The sequence below is a fragment of the Dendrobates tinctorius genome, unplaced genomic scaffold, assembly GCF_039654945.1.
Source record: "Dendrobates tinctorius isolate UK_male_01 unplaced genomic scaffold, ASM3965494v1 ptg000250l, whole genome shotgun sequence".
Lineage (NCBI taxonomy): Eukaryota > Metazoa > Chordata > Amphibia > Anura > Dendrobatidae > Dendrobates > Dendrobates tinctorius.
Genome location: NW_027361917.1, coordinates 6,626,884 through 6,643,549, shown reverse-complemented (window position 1 = coordinate 6,643,549; position 16,666 = coordinate 6,626,884). Strand labels below are relative to the sequence as shown.

General features: G+C 48.3%; 1 protein-coding gene across 1 annotated transcript in view; it reads right to left on the bottom strand.

The window, feature by feature from the left end:
• The window catches only part of LOC141063606 (heme-binding protein 2-like), a 34,190-nt gene extending 19,149 nt beyond the window's left edge, over positions 1–15,041 (bottom strand). Inside the window, exon 1 of the mRNA XM_073557731.1 lies at positions 14,868–15,041. Coding sequence (XP_073413832.1) covers positions 14,868–15,041 — 174 coding nt within the window. The remainder of the gene's footprint in view (positions 1–14,867) is intronic.
• Positions 15,042–16,666: the final 1,625 nt, after the last annotated feature.

The window sequence follows — 16,666 nt, the reverse complement described above, 5'->3', positions numbered from 1 at the left end:
TCCCAATAAAATACATTTATGTTTGTGGGCTTAACTTGAAAAAATGTGGAAAAGTTCACGGGGTATGAATACTTCTTAAAGGCACTGTATACAGAGGTTTCTACCAATATAAAGTAACCAAGACCGAATTGATTAAACTCCAGTCACCACAGATAATATTGCAGACCACTTTTAAATAAAATGTTCTACAACCAGAGTTTTTGATAACATATTTTTAAGAGGAATAATGCATACCTGTCGTATCAGCCAAAACATGATCTTTCAGATCTTATCCCTCACAAAAGATTAAAACTGCTTTTGGTGCACTTATCAGTTTTATGTCCCCGAACTGCCTCCATTCTCTTGCTCTGTAATTTGGCATAAGCTCTTATTAAGAAATCTATTCCATTTCAAAAGCATTCTGCCTGCACTATAAATGCAAGAACTTCCTTTCTTTTACTTCCTAGTGTGCATGGCTCATGCAACTGTCAATTGCTTGTCCTAAACTGAAAGTTCACTTATATGTTAATCCTCTATAAGGTCTGACAGACAGGAAATCAAGAGCAAAATAGCAAAGACCCCCCTCATGGACTCTGAAAGATGGTAGGAAAGGTCCAATGGCTGGATGTTCTAAAGGACAGGAATGTCCAAGAAGGATAGCAAGCTTTTGAGACTACTCAGGTCTCTTCATCAGGCTAGACTAATGCAAAATCTGAAGAATCACAATTCTTAATGCTTTGTATTAGTTGAACCGGATAAAGAGACCCGAGTAGTCTCGAAAGCTTGTAATTTGTGTTAAGGTCGGCGGAATGCACCAAATATAAATAATAGTAGGTGCGTTCCCTGCCCGGGGTCCACCGTGCAGTAGGTGACAAGACCGCTGCTGAACAATGGCAGATGCACCTAATAGGTGCGGGACTGCGCTCGGGTTAACGTCACCCGAACGCTAAGGCAAAGGCACAGGCCCTGTTAGCGTCACAGAGGCCTGCGTGGGGCGTCGCAGCCGCGAACACCAATAGTTGCTGTTGCTACAGCGCAGCGGCAGAGAAAAGCCGCAAGCGTCGGCGCTGAGGACCGGGCACCGATGGACGCTAGTGTAGGTGTGGAGCAAGTGGCGTGTAGCTTGCCACAACCCTGGAGCTGACTATTCACACTCTGTCACCACTCGTAATATCAGAGGGTAGGGGTTTCATAATGAGACAGACACCAGTCCATACATCCATCACCATACACACACAGAATAATATGCTACACTAGCGCATGGCCGAGCCGCCATGCGGGCTTTTTATAGCCATGCGCTTCCGGGACCTTCCAGTACTTTGGGAAGGACCAATCAGATCCGACATAGGACCTGCACATGTGACCCCTGCTCTCCACTGAGAGGAGAAGTTGCGGGCATGCCCAGTAGCATGGCACAAGGACTTAGCCTCTGGAGCAGTTCCCTGCAAAGCAGGTTGCGCTACCATTGCTGCACCAGAAGTGGCAGCAACATCCAGGCTCACAGAACGAGTCTGAGGGAAATGCCTGGCTCGCCGTGATTGCTGAGCAGGAGTCTGAGCGGTCAGAGGAGAATGAGAGACCGCAGGATGTCTGGCTCTGGATTCCCGCTGTGCAGTGCCAGGAATCCGACGCCTAACACTACCCCCCCTCTGAGCCTCACTGCGCTCAAAGGCCGCGATCAGGAGCGGTGCATGAATGTTTTCCACCGGCTCCCAGGTCTGAGCCTCGGGACCATGACCCTTCCAGTCCACCAAATAAAATTTTTTGCCACGGACAAACCTGCGCCCCACGATGGCGTTAACCTCAAACTCATCAGACGATAAGTCTGATGACCCGGCAGGTGACTCAGAAAACCGGACCATGTGAACTGGTTTGAGGAGGGACACATGGAACACGTCCGAAATGGCCAAATGTGGAGGAAGAGCCAGGCGGTAGACCACCGAGCTAAGTCGCTCGAGGACCTTGAATGGTCCAATGTATCGCGGTGCGAACTTGAGAGACTCGACCCGCAGTTTAATGTTTCGGGTGGAGAGCCATACCATGTCGCCAGGGGAGAAGCTTGGCGCGGGCCGCCGATGCGTGTCGGCGGACGCCCTCATCCTTTCTTTAGATGCCCGGATAGCATCCTGAGTGCGATCCCAAATGTCCCGGGCCTCCACTGCCCAGTCTGCCACCCTGGAGTCGGTGGAGGACACTGGCATCGGGACAGGGACGCGTGGATGTTGACCATAGTTTAGGAGAAAGGGCGTCTGACCAGTGGAATCAGCCACCACATTGTTTAGGGCAAATTCATCCCAAGGTAGCAAGGATGCCCAGTCATCCTGCCTGGCAGAGACAAAATGCCGTAAATAGGTGACCAAGGTCTGATTGGCTCTCTCGACCAAGCCATTCGTCTCGGGATGGTAAGCGGAGGATAGATTTAGCTCGATGCTGAGTAAACTGCAGAGCTCCCTCCAAAACCGAGACGCAAACTGGGGACCGCGGTCACTCACAATTTTGTCCGGCATGCCATGTAAACGGAATATGTGCTTAATGAACAATGTGGCCAGACCTCGAGCGGAAGGCAGGCGTGCGAGTGGCACCAGATGCACCATTTTAGAAAAATGGTCGGTGACCACCCAGATGACCGTACTGCCACCAGACTTGGGCAGGCCAACTATGAAATCCATGCCAACCATCTCCCAAGGTCTATCCGCCTCTGGCAGGGGAAACAACAGCCCCGCCGGCCTCTGTCTAGAGGGTCTGTTCCGAGCACACGACACACATGCTTGCATGTATTCCTTGACATCTCGAGCCATATGTGGCCACCAATATGACCTTGCCAGGAGTTCGGCGGTCCGTTTATTACCAAAATGGCCACCCACCCTGGAGGCATGTGTCCAGGCGAGGACCTCTGGCCGTAGCTGAGGAGGCACCAAGGTCTTGCCTGGTGGTACCGACTCGAGAGCAACTGGGGCCACGGTCGTAAAACTCTCCGGCGGGAGAATTAACCGAGGCTCAGCTACTCCTTCTTCCGTTGAGACCACTGAACGTGAGAGAGCATCCTCACGGACGTTCTTCTCTCCAGAGAGGTAGTGGAGGGTGAAGCGGAATCGGGAAAAGAAGAGCGACCACCTGGCCTGACGGGAATTCAAGCGTTGGGCCGTCTGTAGATAGACCAGGTTTTTATGGTCCGTATATACCTGAAAGGGAAACCGGGCTCCCTCCAGGAGATGTCTCCACTCAGAAAAAGCCAACTCCATGGCTAGCAGCTCCCTGTCGCCGATGGAGTAATTTTTCTCCGCCGGAGAGAAGGTCTTGGAATAGAAGAAGCAGGGATGCTTCCGACCTTGAGCATCCTTTTGATAAAGGACTGCTCCTGCACCGACGGAAGAAGCGTCTACCTCAAGGATAAACGGCTTATCCACATCGGGACGATGTAATATGGGAGCGCCAGCAAAATGTGATTTTATAGCCGAGAAGGCCTTGGAGACATGTTCTGACCAAGCATTGGGGTTAGCTCCTTTCTTGGTGAGAGCAACCAAAGGAGCCACCAGTGTGGAAAAGTGTGGTATGAACTGGCGGTAGTAATTCACGAACCCCAAAAAGCGCTGCACCGCTTTGAGGGAATGGGGTTCCTGCCAGTCCATTACCGCTTGTAGTTTGGCTGGATTCATGGCCAGCCCCTGGGCCAAGATGATATAGCCCAGGAACGGCAAGGATTCCTGCTCAAACTGGCACTTCTCCAGCTTGGCAAATAGCGAGTTCGCCCGCAGACGGTCGAAGACCCTGCAGACGTCTCTCCGGTGGGTGGTCAAATCTGGCGAAAAGATGAGTATGTCATCCAGATAGACCACCACTGAGGTAGAGAGCATGTCGCGGAAGACGTCGTTGACAAAGTCTTGGAAGACAGCTGGCGCATTACAAAGGCCAAAGGGCATAACCAGGTATTCGTAATGGCCATCCCTGGTATTAAAAGCTGTCTTCCATTCGTCTCCTTCGCGAATGCGGATCAGGTTGTATTTACCCCGCAGATCTAATTTAGTAAAGATCCGGGCCCCCCGCAACCTGTCAAATAACTCCGAGATCAACGGTAGGGGGTATTTGTTTTTAACCGTGATAGCATTGAGACCTCGGTAGTCAATGCAGGGGCATAACTCTCCGTTCTTCTTCTGTACGAAGAAGAACCCTGCACCAGCCGGTGACACAGATTTTCTGATGAAACCCCTAGCCAGGTTCTCCCGGATATATTGGGACATAGCCTCCATCTCAGGGAGTGATAAGGGGTAAACACAGCCCCGGGGAGGCTCTGTGCCTGGCAGGAGATCAATCGGGCAATCATAGGAACGGTGCGGCGGGAGCGTCTCCGCAGACTTCTTAGAGAAGACGTCCGCGTACTGGTGGTAGGGTTTGGGGAGCGCGGAGAGATCCGCAGGCACTTCAGTGGAAGCCACCTGAACGCTGCCCCTCAGACACCTTCCCTCACAGTCCTTGCCCCAGCCCAGTATCTTCCCCGAAGCCCAGTCAATATGAGGGGAGTGGCAACGAAGCCAGGGAACTCCGAGGAGCACCTGATCGATACCATTGGGCATAATAAGCAGGGACAGAGTCTCCTGATGTGAGGGTGAAATAGAGAGTCCGAGTGGGGCTGTCTGATGGGTCACCTGAGACGGTAACTGTGCCCCATTTACCACCCTAATGGTCAGAGGTTGGGAGAGTAACACCAGAGGGATAGCGTGTCTCTGGGCAAAAGTCGAGGACATAAAGTTCCCCTCGGCCCCGGAATCCAGGGTGACCTCTGCCTCCCAGGTGGAGGACCCACTATCTAACGTACCCCGGAACACCGGTTTGGGTGAAAAGGGTCCCACCTTGGATTGACCACCACCTACGGCCACTGAACGTGGTCGTCTTTTCAGCCGCTGAGGGCATGTGCCAGCCGAGTGGCCAAACTGTCGGCACTGATAACAGCGCACAGAGCTTCGCATCGGACGTGACTTAGTGCCGGTGCGAGACACCTCCATAGGCTTAGAGGAAGGGAGCTCCTGTGCGGGATATATCAGCGGCTCGGTAAAGGTGGGAGCCAAATTAACCCTACGTCTGGATTGCGCTCGTTCCAACCCGCGCTCCGTGAAGCGGAGATCAATGCGGGTGGAAACGGCGATCAACTCCTCCAGACTTGTGGGAATTTCCCTAGTAGCTAGAGCATCTTTTACGTCCTTAGCCAGGCCTCTCCAAAACACCGGGACCAACACTTTGTCCGGCCACTCTAACTCGGAAGCCAGTGTCCGAAACTGGACAGCATGATGGCTAACCGAAAGTGACCCTTGTGTTAAGGATAACAGTTGGAGAGCCGTATCGTGTGTGACCCGTGGTCCCAAGAAGACTTGCTTCAAAGCCGCGAGGAACTGAGCAGCTCCCTGTACCACGGGATCATCACGTTCCCACAATGGCGTGGCCCACTGTAATGCCCGGCCAGACAACAGGGAGACAATAAATCCCACCTTAGCCCGCTCTGTAGGAAACCGTGCAGCCAGCAACTCCAGCTGAATGGAGCACTGACTAACAAATCCCCTACAGGAGGCACTATCACCCGAAAACTTATCGGGGAGCGGGAGGCGAGACATTGTCGGCAAGGGCAAAAGTGTGGGCGCACGTGAGACAGCCTCAGCGACTGTCTGAGCAGCAGCTAGCGCAGCATTCGCAGCTGAGTTGGTGCTCTCAATAGCCGCCAACCTGCTCTCCAGCTGCCGAATGTAGCGCTGCAGCTGCTGCACGTCTGCCATTGCCAGCCAGACCCTGGCGCTAGTGTAATGTTAAGGTCGGCGGAACGCACCAAATATAAATAATAGTAGGTGCGTTCGCCGCCCGGGGTCCACCGTGCGGTAGGTGACAAGACCGCTGCTGAACAATGGCAGATGCACCTAATAGGTGCGGGACTGCGCTCGGGTTAACGTCACCCGAACGCTAAGGCAAAGGCACAGGCCCTGTTAGCGTCACAGAGGCCTGCGTGGGGCGTCGCAGCCGCGAACACCAATAGTTGCTGTTGCTACAGCGCAGCGGCAGAGAAAAGCCGCAAGTGTCGGCGCCGAGGACCGGGCACCGACGGACGCTAGTGTAGGTGTGGAGCAAGTGGCGTGTAGCTTGCCACAACCCTGGAGCTGACTATTCACACTCGGTCACCACTCGTAATATCAGAGAGTAGGGGTTTCATAATGAGTCAGACACCAGTCCATACAGCCATCACCATACACACACAGAATAATATGCTACACAAGCGCATGGCCGAGCCGCCATGCGGGCTTTTTATAGCCATGCGCTTCCGGGACCTTCCAGTACTTTGGGAAGGACCAATCAGATCCGACATAGGACCTGCAAATGTGACCCCTGCTCTCCACTGAGAGGAGAAGTTGCGGGCATGCCCAGTAGCACGGCACGAGGACTTAGCCTCTGGAGCAGTTCCCTGCAAAGCAGGTTGCGTTACCATTGCTGCACCGCTGTGCAGTGCCAGGAATCTGACGCCTAACAATTTGTTACCATCTTTTCAGTTAAAACCACCAGAAAAACAAATATTATAATACCACCATGCAAGGCAACAGCAATACTTAAAATCAATATACCATACCGCAGAGAAAAGAGTACAACAAGGTGTTTAAGAATGTTATCAAAATTTACAATTTTATTGATAATACATATAATAAAAAATTATTTAAGATGACAAGTTGTTCAATGCTGCAAAGGACATGACCAGTAACAAGTAAGTGGTATAAACAATTAGAGTAAGGACCGGGTATATAAAAATCCCCCTATAAACCTACATAAAAAATATTATGCTAAAGTGCCCTAATATATATGACCACTCATATGGGAGTAGACCATAATAAGTAAATAAAGTGAGTTCGATATCAGTAGTTAACTCTGAACAATGTGAACCACTCCAAATTAATAAAGTGCCATAGTGCAATTGAGAAGGGGAATTCTTACCCAAATAGGTCCAGATATACCACGTACACAGCAGCCCCGACGCGCGTTTTATAATTCTATTTGCAGGGAATGCAGGGCAAGCATAACCATAACCCCTCCCACAAGTGAGGTAGACAAGGGCTAATCACGTGACCATGACATCACCACAGGTCCTGTCTTTAGGGAAAAACCCGGCCAAACATTAATCTGCTGGGAGAAATGTATCTCCCATCCAGTAAAACACCCTTTACTGTACCACAAATCTCCCTCCTATGTTCAACCCTAAGTGGGTGGACACATGACATACAGTGAACTCTGGACAGGGCATCTGCATTCTCCTGTAGTCTGCCTGCCCGATGTTCTACTGAAAATTTAAAATTTTGCAGGAACAGGAACCACCTGGTGACTAGGGCATTCCTCTCCTTAGCTTGACTCATCCATATAAGAGGGGAATGATCTGTCACCAACCGAAATGTTCTCCCCAGCAAATAGTAGCGCAATGACTCCAGTGCCCACTTGATGGCCAAACACTCTTTCTCTACAATACTGTACCTGGTTTCAGCTGGGGTAAGCTTCTGGCTTAGGAAACTAACAGGATGCTCTTCCCCGTTAACCTCATGAGACAGCACAGCACCGAGCCCTATCTCAGAGGCATCCGTCTGCACAACGAACTCTTTTGAAATTTGGAGTAATCAGGACTGGTGCACCACACAGTACCCCTTTTAACTTTGTAAAGGCCTCCTCTAACTGATCATTCCACTGGACCATCAGAGATTTCCTCCCTTTTAAGCAGTCTGTTAAAGGCGTGGACAGGGTTGCAGAGTTGGAAATGAACCGCCTGTAATATCCCACCAAACCTAAAACGGCTTTTACCTGTTTTGTTGCGAGGGGATGGTGCCAGTTCTGAATTGCCTCCACTTTGTTTACTTGAGGCTTGAGAACTCCTCTCCCAATGACGTAACCCAGGTACCGTGCTTCCTCCAACTCTATGGAACACTTCTTTGGGTTGGCAGTTAGCCCTGCTTGTCGCAGAGAGTCTATCACTGCCTGTACTTTTGCTAAGTGACTTTCCCAGTCGGTGCTGTACACAATAATATCGTCTAGATAGGCTAAGGCATAGCGGTGATGGGGACAGAGAACAGTATCCATTAATCGCTGGAACGTTGCTGGTGCGCCATGCAACGCAAAGGGTAACACCTTATGCTGGAACAGCCCCTCGGGTATTACAAAAGCTGTTTTTCCCTTCGCCACCTCTGTTAGGGGTACCTACCAATAACCTTTTGTGAGGTCCAAAGTTGAAAAATACCGTGCCTGCCAAAATCGCTTTATCAACTAGTCAACCCGAGGCATAGGGTAGGCGTCAAACTTTGAAATGTCATTAAGTTTTCTAAAATCATTACAGAATCTTAGAGACCCATCAGGCTTGGGTATTAGGACTATTGGGCTGGCCCACTCACTTTGGGACACTTCTATGACCCCTAACTGTAGCACAGTTTTTACCTCTTCCGAGATGGCTTGTCGCCGGGCCTCAGGCACCCGATATTGCTTTAGTCGGACTTTGGCCTGTGGCTCCGTGACAATGTCATGTTGGATTAGGGAGGTGCATTTGGGGAGCTCCGAAAAAACATCTGTATTTCAGGAATAGGGCTAAGTGACAGCACATGTGAAAAAGACTTGGGTATACTAATAGATCACAGACTGAATATGAGTCAACAGTGTGATGCAGCAGCAAAAAAGGCAAATGCAATTCTAGGATGTATTAACAGAAGCATACAGTCTAGATCACGTGAAGTCATTATTTCCCTCTACTCCTCTTTGGTCAGACCTCATCTGGAATATTGTGTCCAGTTTTGGGCACCACATTTTAAAAAAGACATCAACAAACTGGAGCAAGTTCAGAAAAGAGCGACCAGAATGGTGACCGGTCTGCAAACCCTGTCTTATGAGGAAAGGTTGCAGGATTTGGGAATGTTTAGTTTGCAAAAGAGAAGACTGAGAGGAGACTTAATAGCTGTCTACAAATATCTAAAGGGCTGTCACATTGTAGAAGGATCAACTTTATTCTCATTTGCACAAGGAAAGACTAGAAGCAATGGGATGAAACTGAATGGGAGGAGACACAGATTAGATATTAGAAAAAACTTCTTGACAGTTAGGGTGATCAATGAGTGGAACAGGTTTCCACGAGAGGTGGTGAGTTCTCCTTCAATGGAAGTCTTCAAACAGAGGCTGGACAGACATCTGTCTGAGATGATTTAGTGAATCCTGCTTTGAGCAGGGGGTTGGACCAGATGGCCCAGGAGGTCCCTTCCAACTCTACGATTCCATGATTCTATGATTCTATGATTAATGAACTCCCCGACCTCCAGAACCTGTCTAGGAGACAAAGTGTCTGCAATTTTGACTGCGGGTTGGGCTTCTCCTGCCTAGCCCCGAGGTGATGGAGCCTTCCCCATCTGAAATGCAGGCAGCGGACTATTCCCACCAAGGTTTTCTATATCTTTCCATGGTTTAAGCAAATTAACATGGTAAACCTGTTCTGGCTTTCTCCATCCTGGCTGGTGTACCTTGTAGTCTACAGGCCCCACCTTTTCCATGATCTCATAGGGTCCCTGCCACCTTGCAAGAAATTTGCTGTCTACGGTAGGCACAAGTACCAACACCCGATCTCCAGGGCTAAAGGTTCTTACCCGAGCCCCCCGGTTATAGACCCGACTCTGTGACTGTTGTGCTGCCTCCATATGTTCCTGGACTAAGGGTAGGACTGTCTCCATTCTTTCTTGCATTTTTGCAATATGTTCTATCACACTTTTGTGGGGGGTAGGTTGGTTCTCCCAGGCCTCTTTGGCTATATCGAGTAAGCCCAGTGGATGTCTGCCGTACAATAGTTCAAAGGGCGAGAACCCCGCACTGCAAACAACAAATATGTCAATAAGAGATCCCAGTCCTTACCATCTTTGGAAGCTGCCTTTTTTAACATGCTCTTCAGCATCTTATTGAATCTTTCTACCAGACCATCTGTTTGGGGATGATAGACAGATGTGCGCAACTGTTTAACATTTAGCAAACGGCAGAGTTCCTTCATGATTTGTGACATAAAGGGGGTTCCCTGGTCTGTTAAAATTTCTTGAGGAATTCCCACCTGCGAAAACATACCCATGAGTTCCTTTGCTATAAGCTTAGCTGATGTGTGGAGCAGAGGAATGGCCTCAGGATATCGGGTAGCATAATCTAGAACTACCAAGACGTGTTGGTGTCCCCTTGCCGACTTATTGAGAGGCCCGACCAGATCCATTGCCACTCTCTCGAAGGGTACTCTATGATTGGTAAAGGCACCAAGGGACTCCAAAAGTGAGGCTGGGGACTGGTTACCTGGCACACTGGACAGGAATTACAGTACCATAACTTCTTCATGGATCCCTAGCTAGTAGAACCGCTGCAGAATTCGGTCTAGGGTTTTCTTTTGGCCCAAATGCCCCCCAAGTACATGCGCTAAGTCCATTACCAGCCTACGGTATGCCTGAGGTACCAGTAACTGTTCTACCATTTCCCCACGTATGTTCTCCACTTGCTACAACAAATCTTGGTTCAACTCATAGCGTGGCAACACTGTAGCTGCCCCAGGTTGTTGGGGTTCCCCATTAACAAACAGTACATTTTCTCTGGCCTGGGCCAAAGTAGGGTCTCAGAGTTGCGCCGTACCAAAATTGTCACCTGCTACATTCAAGTCTGACAACTCGGATCCCGGTGGCAAGTCTTCCACCTCTCCGGCCGATACTTCTATGGGAGAATTCTTCCCCTCCTCCACCGAAGGGAAGGTTACCCCTACCGCCAGCACTTTTTCCTCCGGGCCACCAGGTTCATGCCCTACTTCTGGAGAATGTAACCTGGTTTCCTCTGGTGCCAGCAGTTGCCCCGTGGGTGGGACAACAGATGGCCACAGAACAAAAAATAAAGGAAAGTCTCTTCCAATTATCACTTCATAATGCAGATTACTCACAACCCCCACCTCGTGGCACTGCCTTCCTACTGGCGTATTTATCACCACTAGTGCGGTGGGATAGTCTTTTAAGTCCCCATGTATATACAACACCCCTATTTTCTGACCGGTATACTCGCTGGTTTGTATCCAGCTGGCTCGTACCAGGGTTACAAGACTCCCTGAGTCCAATAGGGCCACAGCCGGGGTACCTTCCACTTCAACCAGACACAAAAGTTCCATATTGAGACCTTTTGGGGTGCCCATTGCACACATCTGGTCGGCATAGGGAGACTGGCAGTACCCAAAGTTTGTGTCCATGGGCTCAGCCAGGTGGGGGCAATCAGCTTTCATATGACCTGGTTTCTGGCACCACCAGCAGATTATGGGGCTCCTTACTTCCCCAGATAAGTCCTGAGCGGCCTTTCTGGGATCTGCTCGCCAAACCAGGGGTGGAGAATTAGGGAACCTTCCTGTTACCTTCCGGGGATTCCCCCCCTGTAGCTCTTTGGTAGCCCCATATCTTTCTATGAGGTTTATCATCTGCATGGCATTAGTAGGGGATGTCTGTAGGTCCTGATACACTTTCAAAGGTCCTGGGGCCAGAAACAGAGAGATGATTTCTGCCCAATGGTCCCAGGGTAGCTCTTCTCTCTCAGCGACTCCTTTGAACATCTCCAGGTACGCTTCCACATCGTCAGACTTCTCCATTTTGGGAACTGCTGTACGAACCGCTTTTCGGACATCATGGATTCCCTGGTTAGTTCCTTTTGTCTGCGCTGCCGTGATATGCTGTATCAACAGCTGATTGGTTACCTGCTGTTGCTGCATAGCCTGCTGTCGCATGACCTCCTGCTGCATAGCCTGCTGTTGCTGTGTAGCCTGCTGCTGCATAGCCTGCTGCTGTTGCATGGCCTCTAAGAGCGTTTTTACCGTGGCGTCCATTTCTGGAAAGTTCCCCGCCTGGGTCTGTGCCACTCGTTTCACCCAGGGCATAGGCTAGGGTACAAATCAAAAATAAGAAAAACAGCCTAGCCTCACTGCGTTTGTCCAAATTCAGTCCACCAATTGTAGGGATTCACTCTGGTAGGTAATGGCAGGGCTGCAGTAATGAGGCAACACACAGGCTTAAAGTCAAATTTCAGTGGTTTAATGTCACTTTGCAAACAGCAGATTAACAGAAAGGAAAAACAAATATACTCCAGCTTGGAGGACCACTGATCCCAGACTCACCCCTTGCACGGGACGGGCTTAACTAAGCGGCTGCCAGGTCCGCGGCATCCGCCAGGTGCCATTCCCAGGGTTGTTGAGAGTCTTGCTGCTATAGTCCTGCAGCACGGGGATCCTGTATACAAGTTCAGGCTAAGTCCAGCCAAGTTCCTGTAACTTCCAGACACACACGCACCATGTGCTAAACACCAACCTCCATTTCATAGCCCATAACCCTTCCCACAAGTGAGATAGACATCACATGGGCTAATCACGTGACCATGACATCATCGCAGGTTCTGTCTTTAGGGAAAAACCTGGCTAAACATTAATCTGCTGGGAGAAATGTATCTCCCTTCCAGTAAAACACCCTTTACTGTAACACAGTAAGTACTTGGATAAGAATATAGTAATTGATCAGAGCCAGCATGGGTTTGTAGCAAACAAGTCATGCCAGAATAACCTAATTAGAGAAGACATAGAAAGGATTCAAACGGATCTAAGGATGGTTTCACATTAGCGTTTCTGTGCGCAGCGTAGGCCTGTGTACTTCTTTCCTTAAGATCCGCATAGATTCACATGCGCCTCGTGTACCTATAGTTAAGATTGTGTGCGCAGGGACATACGTTGAATGCGGATGAGTCCCCGTGCATCGTTTCGGAATTCAGCGGGGAACGTCAAATAAATGTTGGTCTTGTCAGAAACACCGCACTGAACTTGCTCACTAAGCCAGTGCGCGTGTCCTGAGTAAAGCGAACTGTGCACAAAGATCCCTGTGGAGCGGGCAGCAGCCGAGTAGATGCGTACTTCAGAGCCGCAGGACCTGAAGCATGTGACTGCTGGGGGCGTGGCCTAAACTCCAGAGAGCTAGGAGCTGCACGAGAACTCCTAGCAGGGTAACTGCGAGACAAAGTTACCAAGGGGCATAGACAGGGAGGATAGTCAGGACGTAGCCAATGAGTCACACACAGAGATAGCTGCAAGGTACCAAAGGGGCGAGCAGAGAGTAGTCAGGTCACAGGCAATGAGTCATACACAGAGAGGATAGCACAGTACAGAGTCAACAGGCAAACTCACAACGGGAAACAGAACCGGGTCAGAACCATATAAACAAGCTATAACAACGAACAGGCACACAGAGGTCACCACACTCGGCCAAAGGCAAAAGTATAACTGGCAGGGATTGGAGCTTCCCAGAGGTTTAAGAAGCTCTCCCAGAACCAGAAAGAGGCCACAATCATTAACCCCAGGTGTGCAGGTCAAAACCTGCACTGAGCTCCAGACATTAACCCCTGACGTGCAGCTCAAAAACCTGCACTGGGATCATGACAGGTCTATGTGGATCTTAAGGAAAGAAGTATGCATGCCTACGCTGTGCACAGAAACGCTAATGTGAAACCAGCCTTACTGTAATGAGCATGAACAATGTGCAGCGACTAATAGAATAGTATTTGACAGGGAGACGTGCAAGATTTTACATCTGGGCAAGAAAAACAAAAATTACACCTACAGAATGGGAGGAATAGAACTACAGTGAAGAAAATAAATGCCCATTGACAAAGACATGAACAGTCTATAGAATAACATAAATAAAATCCAAAAATCACATTGTATAAATTATATAAATGTATTTGCATATTGCAGTGAGAAATAAGTATTTGATTCCTCTGGCAAACAAGACTTAATACTTGGTGGCAAAACCCTTGTTGGCAAGCACAGCAGTCAGACGTTTTTGTAGTTGATGATGAGGTTTGCACACATGTCAGAAGGAATTTTGGTCCACTCCTCTTTGCAGATAATCGCTAAATCATTAAGATTTCGAGGCTGTCGCTTGGCAACTCGGAGCTTCAACTCCCTCCATAAGTTTTCTATGGGATTAAGGTCTGCAAAAATGAAAACGCCGGGATCTAGGAAAATGGCAACATAAGCAAATTTTTGCTTCTTTCAAATTTCTGAATTTTTTTTTCCCAACTTAATTAAAAATACAGCTATACAGTGTACATGTTTGGTATCTGTGTACTTGTACTGACCTGGAGCATCATAATGCCAGGTCAGATCCACCATATAGTGAACATAGTAAATAAAAAAAAATTGTGTAATTGCACTTCTTTTGCACTTTCAACGCACTTGGAATTTTTTTCCTCGCTTTCCAGTGGATCACATAATGAAATGAATGGTATCATTCAAAAGTGCAACTTTTCCTGCAAAAAACAGAGTCTGATATGGATATGGGGATGGAAAAATAAAAAGAAAGTTATGGCTTTTGGAATAAAAGGAGGAAAATATGAAAGTGAAAAAGCAGAAATTTACAAGGCCATGAATGGGTTAAGGCTATAATATTCAATATATCAAACCCAAAATAAGGAATCTAAAGTAGTTTAGATGAATGTACATGAAGAATCCTCAGAACTATCAGGGGAGGTAAACGATAACTGTGTATTGGATTTTTTTTTTAATTATTTTTGTATATTTTGCACATGCAAACGTATACTGGAATGTTAGTGTTGTGGATCTTTTCTTTTGAATTTTAATTGTTTTTATCAAGTATTGATCTTTTAGTTTTTCAATGAAATATATTTAATATTATAAACAGGATTGCACATCTATATTGCACTGCATTCTTCGCCTACTTTTGTTTAATACATAGCGCACCAAAAAAATAACTTTTTTTTTTATTGGTACAAAACCCTCAATTAATTCCAGCACAGAGTAGAATCAGCATTCGGCATCACTTTATCCACATCCCCTTCCCCATACTTACATCATATTTCTTCACCAGCTGGTACTTTGGACAGTCACTGGTGCGACAAAATGAAGGCAGGTGGCTCCCACTGGAGACATTAAATGCTTGTTCTTCTGCCACTGCAATCCCAAAAAGGCAGATCAGCCCAAGCAACAATGCGCTCCTCGCCTCCATGTCTGTGTACGGCTGCATGGAGCAGCTCAGCTGTTATTATAAGCTGTGGATACGGGTGGGGGGAGCAGAGAACTTGTATAAAGGGCCTGTCACACTAAGCGATATCTCTAGCAATATCGCTATAACTTGTGACGTTATAGTGATATTGCTAGCGATATCGCTATGTGTGATACTTACCTACGACCCGCTCCCCCGCTGGTTATCGCTGATCGCGCGAGAACGTCCAGGACTGTTTCTCGTCGTCAGCTTCCTGCGGCGCATCCTGTGGAGAGACGAGCGACGAGCGTGGAGCCGGGCGGGAGGACGTCAGGATCGCCTCGTCTGACAGGTAAGTAGCGACACCCGTCCCCAGCGATGTCGCTGGTGAGATCTGCCTGTGTGGCAGCTCACTAGCGACCACTTAGCGATGCACCAGCGATCCTGACTGCGTCATATCGCTGGTCGGGATCGCTGGTGCATCGCTAAGTGTGACAGTACCTTTACTGTCCCAAATAAAGAGTTGTGTAAGACAATGAGTCATCGCTCGCCACCCTCAAGTGGAGACAACAATGAGGATGTGTGCGGGGTTTTATAACTCACTGCTTGTATTTACTGGGGCTGATCTGTTATCTAACTTCTTGCTTTAGGGGCCCGTTACACATAGCGATATTGCTAGCAATATCGCTGTAACATCACCGATTTTGTGACGTAGCAGCGATATTGCTAACGATATCGCTATGTTTGATACTTACCTCCGACCGGCTCCCCCGCTGGTTATCGCTGGTCGCGCGAGAACGTCCTGGACCATTTCTCGTCGGGCGCTTCCTGCTGGGCTTCCTGTGGCGCCGACGAGCGACGCGTGGACGCGGGCGGGAGGACGTCAGGATCGCCGCATCTGACAGGTAAGTAGCGACCCCTGACCCCTGCTATGTCGCTGGTGAGATCTGCCTGTGTGGCAGCTCACTAGCGACCACTTAGCGATGTACCAGCGATCCATATCGTTGTCGGGATCGCTGGTGCATCGCTAAGTGTAACGGTACCCTTACATTCTCCAGCCAATATTACTTACCATTGGGGGGGTAATAAAAAAAAGTGTAAAATAATAGTGCTAACCTTCGCAATCAATAAAATTATGAGCAAACGTGCTCGGATAACGTGTTATTTGAGCATCTTGGGCGTGCTCGAAATGGGCAGGCAAGACTACCGTGACAGTTAGGAAGCAATATATACCGCACACTCTTAAACTAGATATGCAAGGAGGGTAATTTATTTAGTAGACAGCAAAATTGGGAGCAAAATATATACAGGTGACAGAGGTGACCATAAATTGAGACTAACGTTTCAATTCTCCTGGACCTTAATCATAGAGTCGCTATAGAAACAAAAAGAAAATGCAAATAAATAAATAACATAATATTATAATGTTGTCATGCAGTTTACAAAAGAAAAACATAATAATATCATAATATCCACATCTTGGCGTAAAATAATGACCATATAACATAAATACACATAAGAGTGAACAAACGCAAAGGTAAAAGTAAAATAATATAATACCAGTTCTAGCGGTATAATAGGATAGTTTGATACTGTCAGAATAATAGAACCCAAGGATTATGCAAGGGAAATGAGCAGAATGTGATTAAAGCATTTGGAAGGAACTA